This window comes from Caenorhabditis briggsae (assembly GCF_000004555.2).
Source record: "Caenorhabditis briggsae complete genome, chrII, whole genome shotgun sequence".
In the NCBI taxonomy this organism is placed as follows: domain Eukaryota; kingdom Metazoa; phylum Nematoda; class Chromadorea; order Rhabditida; family Rhabditidae; genus Caenorhabditis; species Caenorhabditis briggsae.
In genome coordinates this window covers 2,169,549-2,178,818 of record NC_013486.2, presented here as the reverse complement: position 1 = coordinate 2,178,818, position 9,270 = coordinate 2,169,549, and the positions used below count along the sequence as shown (strand labels likewise).

Below are 9,270 nucleotides of genomic sequence, written 5' to 3'. Positions count from 1 at the left end.
GAAAAAATTATTTAAAGAGCCGGAAACTCTTCGGGGTCCAGCAGTTTGCCCTTGCACGTCGGGCAGATGCTATTCACTTGCAGCCAATTCGCGGCACACTGAAAAAAAGGCAATTTTTTTTCAAATTTTTTGAATTTCCGCCAAAATTACCTTCCAATGAAATCGGCGCCGGCACTCCTGGCACTTTATCATTTTATCCGTGGAGCGAACTTGCGACAAACAAATCACACAATCCGGGTCGCAAATTTCGAGATGATTCGAGCCGAAACCCGCGGGGAACACAAAAATCGGTGGCGATGAGATCGTTGATGACGTGGATGGCGTCGACGTGGAATTCTGATGGTTGGGGGCGGCGTTTCGAGCTCTTTCCGCGCCAATTGGGCGGAGTTTTGGGGCCGCTAAGGGGGCTTGTTGGAAATTAATTGAATGGTGTTGTTGGGGAATAGGCTCCGCCCTATTTTGAGTAGGCTCCGCCCCTTTTCCTATAATCCGCGAAATTTCTCGAAACTTCTGACGATCGCGCTCGAGTTCCGTATTCAAATTTACATTTGTCTCGTGGATTCTGAAATTCAAAATTTTTTTGAAAATCTGTGTATCCGAATGTCCAGATGTCGCTTACATCTGAATATATCTCGTTTTTTCGAGCAGATTCTCTTTCAAAGTGTGAATTTCCGAAGTGGCATCTCGTTCTTCGGCGATTCGCAGCTGACGACGTAGGTGGGATACTGTAGTCTCCAGCTCCGAGATTCGCATTTTTTCGCTGAAAAAAGCGTTTTTTTTTCACTAACAAAAGATTTTCAGAGGCGGCCTAGAAAACCCAAAATTTGGAGTTCGAGGCCATATCTCGTTGGCGGCCTAGAAATCATAATTTTTGGAATCCTAGGCTATTATTATTTGGTGGCCTAGAAAACTTGAAATTCGAATTTCTAGGCCACTACGCTCCGGTGGCCTAGGAACCCCAAATTTTTGAATCCTAGGTCATCACGATTTGGTGGCCTAGATATCTCAAAAATATGGATTCTAGGTCATGTTTGTTTGATGGCATAGTAAATTCGAAAATCGGGGTTCTAGGCCACCAAGAAGGCTATGGACTAGAAATCCAAGAATTTGAAATTCTAGACCAGATCAGTTGATGGCCTAGAAAACTCAAAATTTCGGTTTCTAGGCCACCGGAAAGGTTACGGCCTAGAAATCCTAAATTTTGGGATCCTAGGCCATTACAATTCGGTGGCCTATGAATCTCAAAATCTGAGAATCTTAGTCAATAGAGTTTGGCGGCCTAGAAAACCAAAATTTCGAGGTTCTAGGTTATTTTTTCTTGGTGGCCTAGAAAGCCTAAATTTGGAGTTCTAGGCCATATTTTCTTAGTGGCCTAGAAAGCTTAATAATTGGGATTTTCGGCCATATTTGCGTGGTGGCCTAGAAAACTCTAAATTTCGGATCCTAGGCCACTACGAATTGGTGGCCTAGAAATATTCATTTTTGGAATTCTAGGCCATCCAGGTTTGATGACCTAGAAATCTGAAAACTTGGAATTCTATGCCATTAGAAATCAGTGGTCTAGAAAAAGCAAAAAATGGAGTTCTAGGCCACCGAGAAGGTTATGGCCTAGAAATCTGGGAATCAGGAGTTTTAGGCCAAGACATTTTGGCGGCCTAGAAAACCAAAAATTCGGGGTTCTAGGCGACTAAAATTTGGTGACCTAGGAAATTCAAAATTTGGGATTCTAGGCCATATCTGTCCGGTGGCCTAGAAAACTCGAAATTCGAAGTTCTAGGCCACTAAAATTTGGTGGCCTAGGAACCCCCAAAATTTGGAGTTCCTAGGCCATATTAGTTTGGCGGCCTAGGAACCTCAAAATTTGGAGTTCTAGGCCAACACATTTTGGCGGCCTAGGATTTCACGAAAATTGGGTTTCTAGGCCATTTTTTTATGGTGGCCGAACTTTTTCAACATGGCCTAGAAATCCAAAATCCCCACCTTCGGATGCTCCTTGTCGCCTCTGCAATACGTTCCGAGAATTTGGTGCGATCCTCGTTGAACGTGGTCTTCATTCTGAAAAAAAACAATGTCATGGCCTAGAAATCCAAAACGTTGGTTTTCTAAGCCACTGTGAAAAAACCCACTTCTCATAGGCCTCCGAAGTCTGATTTTCGCGAATTTTCGCCTCGGAAATGCCGATTTTCAGCCGTTGAATCTCGCCGTTCAAATTCGCGTTCGTGTGGAAAATATTCTTCAACGCCTCGTTTCGATCTTGCGACTTTTTCAGATCCTTCTCCAGGTGATCGATTTTCGTGTCGAGATTTTCGATTTTTCGAGTCAATTGGGCGATTTCACTGCAAAAATAGGGATTTTTTGGCCTAGAAAATGGAAAAATTGGGATTTCTAGGCCATGGCCTTGAATCCCAAAAATGTGGTTTCTAGGTCATCGAGTGAAAATGGCCTAGAAACCCATTATTTGGAGGACTAGGCCATGAAACTTCTGGTGGCCTAGAAACCGAAAGTTCTTGGATTTTTAGATCATCGAACAATATGGCCTAGGAATGAAAATTTCAGGTTTTCTAGGCAATAAAAGTTTTGGTGGGCTAAAAACTCAAATTTTGGGATTTCTAGGCCACTAAAAGTCATGACCTAGAAATCCAAAAACGAGGAAAACTAGGCCATTATGTTTAGTGGCCTAGAGATCTCAAAATCCGGATTTCCAGGCCATCACGACTTGGTGGCATAGAAATCCTCGAAACTGCAATTTTGTGCTTTGGGGTCAAACTGCTGTTGGTGGCCAAAAATTTTATTATTCTCGATTTCTAGGCTATCACGATTTCGTGGCCTCGAAATCTTGAAACTCGCGTTTCTTAGGCCACTGACAATTGATGGCCTAGAACCCCAAACTTGGATATTTCGAGGTCATGGCCTAGGCCTAGAAATCCCATTTTTTGAAAAACTAGGTCAACAAAATAGGTCACGACCTAGAATTTCAAATTTCCAGGATTTCTAGGCCATCGAACAAGATGACCTAGAAATCTTAAAATTTGCGTTTTCTAGGCCATTGAATATTGATGACCTAGGAGTTCTAAAATTTGAGTTTCTAGATCTTTAAACTATATGGCCTAGAAACCCAAAAGTTAGAATTTCTAGGCCATCCGTTTCTAGGGACCTAGTAATCCGAAAATTCGAGTAGCTCGGCCATGCCCTTTTTGGTGGCCTAGAAAACCAAAATTTTGAATTTCTAGGCCATGTAAGTTTTGATGACCTAGAAACCCTAAATTTAGATATTTCTAGACTACCAAAAATGATGGCCTAGAAACCTAATAGTTAGAATTCCTAGGCCATCATTTCTTTGTGACCTAGAAACCCGAAAATTCGAGTATCTAGGCCACCCAACTATATGGCCTAGAACCCCTGATTTAGAGGTTTCTAGGACATTGAAAATTATGGCCTAGAAATCGAAAATTGAAGATTTTTAGGCCATTTAACTTTTGATGGCCTAGAAACCCTAAATTAAAGGAGGCCTAGACCACCGAACAATATGGCCTAGAAACCCAAAATTGGAGGTTTCTAGGTCATTAAATTTGATGACCTAGGTTTCCTTTCTTTTGGATTTCTAGGCCACCAAGTTCTGGATGGCCTAGAAACCCAAATTTCAATGTTTCTAGGCCAGGAAAAAATCTCACCTCTTTTTCTCGTCCTTCAATCGATTTTCTCTAGTTTCCAACTCCAAAATTCGTGATCTCAACTGTGAATTCTCTCTCGCCAATCCCTGCGTTTCCAGAATTTTCTTCTTCAACTGCACATTTTTCTCTCGTGATCTATTCAAATCCCGCTCGAGCAGCTTGATTTTCGCGTCGGATCGTTTCGCGTCTTGTGACATTTCTCTGAAATTGAAATTCGTTGAAAATTGGAGAAAAATGGTGGCCTAGAAATTCAAAATTTCGTGTTTTAAGCCATTTCGACTTGATGGCCTAAAAATCCATATTTTCGGGGTTCTAGGCCATCAATTGAAAATGACTCAGAAAATATAAAATTAAGGTTGTTAGGCCATCAGTTATGAGTGGCCTAGACATCCATATTTTCGGGGTTCTAGGCCATCAATTGAAAGTGGCCTAGAAAGCTCAACGTTTCGAGTTTCTAGGCCATTTCAACTTGATGGCCTAGAAATCCAGATTTTCCGGTTTCTAGGCCACCATCATCCTTATCGGTTTTGAGGATTTTGGTGACCTAGGAAGCTCATATTTTCGGGTTTCTAGGCCGTATATGACTTGTGGCCTAGAAATCCATATTCCCAGGCCACCTAGTCCCTATTCTTACCGCTTAAACAGCTCAAAATCGTCCTCCTTCTCCTTCCAATTCAGTCCCAACTCCTCCATACTCTTCGTCACCTCGACGATGACCTTCTCCAGATTCGCCACGTCATCTCTCCCGATTTCCGCCCACACCTCATCTGTCTGCGTCTCGATTTCCGACGTCGTCGGTCTTGGACGATACGTTAGAAGAGGCGGAATGTCGTCGTCGTCGTCGTCATCGTCTTCTGAATCTGAATCATCTGGCGGCGCGCCAAGACATATATCTGATAGTGAATCGTACGTAATGTCTTCTTCCGGGTCTTCTGGAGCGTCTGGAAATCCCAGAACCTTCACAAAATCCACAGGAGCCACGTGGCAACGTCCGATTCGCGGGAATTCTTCAGATGACGTCACGACGTCTTCTGAATTCTGAGATTCTGAATTTCGGAATTCCGGACACGTGGCACAGGCAAGTCCCGGGATACGGTGGCAAGATTTTTGAGCGTGGAGGAAGGTTTTGAGCTGGAAGAAAATTTCGAATTTTGAAATTTTTAATTAAGCTCCGCCCACTACCGTACCTTTGGAAACAAGTTCAGAATACAAATCAATTGGCAGCTCTCCACGGCGTCAAACCAGATCCCTATCGTCTGTTCTTCACCAATTTGGGCTGAAATTTCCAGGAAAACGAAGTCAGAAACTTCCAGAATTTCCGGGAAAATTCCAGACAACTCCAGCTTCTGAAGCTCGGCCTTCAGATTGCTCAGCGTAAATTCCACGTTTTCAGAATCGTCGAGAAGGTCGCGATGCGTCGTTTTCTTGTGGAATGCGCACTTTTTCGAGTAGAAATTGGTCACTTCTCGAATTTTCGACAATTTGATGAGTGTTGGAATGTTCTGGAAGAGAAAATGCATTGATTTTGGTGGCCTAGGATTTCTGAAAATCTCGGTCATGACCGAGTTTTTATGCCATTACGTTTCTGGTGGCCTAGAAAACTCAAATTTTAGCTTTTTTAGGCCATTTCAACTTGATGGCCTAGAAAACCAAAAAACTCGGCCATGATCTAGAAATCCTAAAAAACTCGACCATGGCCTAGAAATCCTAAAAACTCGGCCATGACCTATAAACCCGAAAAACTAGGCCATGACCTAGAAAACCAAAAAACTCGGTCATGACCTAGGAGTCCAAAAAACTCGGCCATGGCCTAGAAAACCGGAAGAAACCGGCCATGATCTAGAAAACCAAAAAATTTGGCCGCGGCCTAGAAACCTAAATTTCATATTTTCTAGGCCATCTCACCTAACTTACTAAGAAACCCAAAATTTTGTAGGCCACTTTCACTTGATGGCCTAGAAACTCGGACTTTTGGATTTCTAGGCCGCCACAATCAAATGGCCTAGAAATCCAAAAATTGCAGTTTCTAGGTCATTTAAATATGATAGCCTAGAAATCCAAAAATTGAATTTCTAGGCCGTCATTCCTAGGTGGCCTAGAAACACAAATTAGGCCGCGAAAATTCGATTTTCCAGTTTTAAGCACCTGTGGCCTAGAAACCCAAAACTCTTCCACCAACCTTTTTCGACTCAAAAATCATGCTTAAATCGGCAAAAATCTCATAGAGCACTTTCTTCTTCGCCATCGGAAACTTCTGGAACAGTCTGGATCCCCAAATCAGTGATTTCAGCACTTCCAGCATCGCATCAACGGCCGAGATGAAAAACTGGGCGTGGCCACACGTGGCGGGCGGTCCCAGGATCGGAATGGCTCGATGGGCGGTCCGTCGGATCGGGAATCGAATAAAATCGATATTTGTAGTTTGTAGCCGGTACTTTTTCTCGGCGTCTTCTAGCGAAATTCCATAGAATTTGTCGGTGCAAACGGGCGGTGTCAGCAAATTCTTATTCTTCGATTTTGGCTTGATTTTTCGAATTTTCAGCGGATTTCGGATAAATTTCGAATTATCAATGTCTCGATTACTTTGCTGATAATCCGGGATTTTCAGCGCTTCCAACAGCTCATCTTTCAGCAAAAATCGCTCATTGCCATCCTCAAAAAGGCGGATTACGGTAGTTTCCGCGGGCAGCTCCGCCCACTTTTTAAGCGTCGCTTCCAGTTTTTTGAAGATACAAATCGTGTTTGTATAGACACAAATGACGAGATCGACGAAATTTTTCTCGAGAATCTTGTGATTTTCCAGCTCGTTTTTGATGTGCAGCGACTCTTCGGTGGTCCATGTCGTCGGGATTAATTTCAGAAATTTTCCGGCTAGCTCGTCGAAATTCTCAGAAAATTCGCCAAAATCTTTTCGCAACTTCTCCAGAACTTCTTGCTGAAAAATCGTGGATTTCAGCGCGCCCGTCTCGTCGATATAGGTGTTTTCAGTGGTTTGGAGGTCGCGTTGGAGCTGATGCAATTCCAGAATTTCGAATTTCAGAAATTCCATTTTTCCGTTGGCGACGTCTTCTTTGGATTTGAGAAATATCGAGATTAGGGTGGAGATCATTTGGTTGTTCTGGAAAAAAAATGGAAATGGTGGCCTAGAATTTTGAAAAGTTGAGCCATCAAACTTTCCGTGGCCTAGAAACTCAAAATTTGGCAAAGTTAGGCCACCGGAATTATTTGTCCAGAAATTGGAAACCCTGGAAATTAGATAACTCAAATTGATGGCCTAGAAATTCGAAAAGTTAGGCCAGCAAAGCCTGAATTTCAAAAAACTCAAATTTTTGAAAATCTAGGTCATCAAAGATTTCGTGGCCAGGAAGCTCAAACATTGAAAAAGCTAGGCCACCAATATGTCGGTGGCCTAGAAACCCAAAATTTGCAAAATCTAGGCCACCAGCTATTTCATGGCCTAACTTTCTGAAATCGTGGCCTAGAAATCTTAAAATCGAAAACCTAGTCCATCAAACTTTTCGTGGCCTAGAAAATCAAGAAATGAAAAAGTGAGGCCATCAATGCGTCGGTGGCCTTGAACCCCAAAATTCGAGAAATCTAGGCCACCAACGTTTCATGGCCTAACTTTCTGAAATCGATCACCAAGCTTTCTGAAATCGGTCAACAAATAGGTCACCAAGCTTTCTGTGGCCTAGAAATCTGGAATGCGAAAAATCTAGGCCACCATCTTTTTTGGCCTAGACAACTCAAAAATCGAAAACCTAGGCCATCCAACTTTTCGTGGCCTAGGAACCCAAAATTTGCAAAATCTAGGCCACCAACTTTTTCATGGCCTAGAAACTCGTAATTTGAAAAAGCTAGGCCACCAGACGTTCTGTGGCCTAGAAATTTTTCTAGGCCAGCACTTCTCTACAGATTCTTACCGATGAAGGAATGGAATCTCTGACCAGATACTGTAGAATCGGAAACAGATCCTGTTTGCACACAAATCGCTGACCGCTAGAGCTTTTGTAGACGAGGGGCGTGGTCTGGAAGAGAAAAAAAGTTAGGCCACCAAGAAATTTTTCTCGGCCACGGGGCTTCTTACATAATATGGAGTGGTGAATTTGAGTGGAAAATACTTTCGAGCACATGGAAAATCTTGAAATTCGGTGAGATTCTCCAAAAATTGATGGGTGGAGCCGTAGATTCCTGAAAATTGGCATATTATCAGTGGAGCGAGATTTCTAGACTAATTTTTCGTGGGAAATTTGAATTTCTGGTTAGTTTTTCACTTACTACATTGTTTGGAGCAGCCCAGAAGCTCTTTTAACAGGCCATCTTGATTTTTCAGCGTCACATTTTCTATCGATCCATTTTGTAGCGATTGCTCTTGCTCCTGAACCTTTTCATTGAATTTGTCCAAATCGAAATATTCGGAAACCTGAAAATTCAAAAAAGTGAAGCTCGTTATCCTTTTAAAAATCGATTTTTACCATATAAACCGATGCGATTCGTATCAAGTCGCCCTGCTCGAAAATTCCACCATTTTCAGCGATTACGTAGTCCTTTTCATTTTCTGTCATGTCGCTGAAATTTTTTTCAATGATTTTTGACAAAAAAAAACGGAGAAAATCCGAGAAAATTAGGTGAAAATCGGCGATTTTGGAGAATTTGAAATTTGAAAATTTGGAGGAGAGCGCTGCGGTGTAGTCCTCTCGGACTAGTGAAGAAACAAAGGGAAGCATGCGCCTTTGAATTTCTACAGTAATTTTCTTGCTCACTCTAAATTTTCAGGCTGTTTTCAGACAGCAAAGTCGATAGATATCGTCTCAAAAAAGCAAAAAATATGTCGAGATTTTTGGAAAGTTGCAAATGCATTGAAGCTCCGATGTGTCTTCATAAAGAAGGCTTCTTTTATCTTCTCAATGAAACTGTTCGAGAGGTTTATCGATTTTTCATTGACTTTTCATTGATTCCTGAACTAATTTCAGTTCCACCCAAATCTCAAAAACGTTCATTGTCCCAAAGAAGTGCTAAAGAAAGAAAAAGCAGAATCACTCCATGTATCGATTGATAAATCAAATCACAGACTTCGAATGTACGGATCACTTGAGGAGCTTTCGGAGAATATTACAATTTATAAGAATTTCCCAGGAAATTCCCAGTATTTTGGCCTTTCCGGTGAACCATATCAAGTAAAACACACTCACTTTCCAACAACAAGTTTTGACAATTTTTCAGACGAATCCAATCATCTATAAAAGCTTGAAAAACGATGAGAAATACATTGTCAAGCCGGATCTCTTTGTGATTTTTCAAAACATGATTACTCTCCTTCCCGGAGGAAATTTAATGGAAATTATTCTCCGGGTGGTTCCATTTCTGAAACGCAGACATGCAAGTGTCCAAAAAACCACGGAATTTGTGAAATTCGACGAGAAGCGTATCGAAGAAATTTATAAAAAGATGGATGAAAAGTTCAACAAAATAGTCTTGGTAATTAAAGGAGGACTCCGATCAAAAATTTTTATTGCCTTAAAATGTTTCAAAAAAATATGTATTTTCCTCAATATTATTGCGAAAAATTTTTTTAATAATCCTTAATCCCCGATAAACG

The 9,270-nt window shown here is 41.6% G+C and overlaps 2 protein-coding genes across 2 annotated transcripts; one reads left to right on the top strand and one right to left on the bottom strand.

The window, feature by feature from the left end:
* Positions 1 to 11: 11 nt before the first annotated feature.
* CBG21953 lies at positions 12 to 8,236 on the bottom strand (the record flags this gene model as incomplete). The annotated part of the gene is made up of 13 exons (XM_045241784.1): positions 12 to 98; positions 151 to 562; positions 620 to 760; positions 1,981 to 2,055; positions 2,127 to 2,336; positions 3,672 to 3,872; positions 4,306 to 4,802; positions 4,859 to 5,173; positions 5,851 to 6,789; positions 7,595 to 7,699; positions 7,744 to 7,862; positions 7,950 to 8,094; positions 8,147 to 8,236. The coding sequence occupies 13 exons, from the start codon at positions 8,234 to 8,236 to the stop codon at positions 12 to 14; spliced, it is 3,336 nt and encodes a 1,111-aa protein (XP_045097423.1).
* Positions 8,237 to 8,499: 263 nt separating this feature from the next.
* Positions 8,500 to 9,257, top strand: CBG25462 (the record flags this gene model as incomplete). Its single annotated transcript, XM_045241782.1, has 3 exons — positions 8,500 to 8,595; positions 8,645 to 8,848; positions 8,895 to 9,257. 3 exons carry the CDS (start codon positions 8,500 to 8,502, stop codon positions 9,255 to 9,257), a joined length of 663 nt encoding a protein of 220 aa, XP_045100484.1.
* Between the last annotated feature and the right edge of the window lie 13 nt (positions 9,258 to 9,270).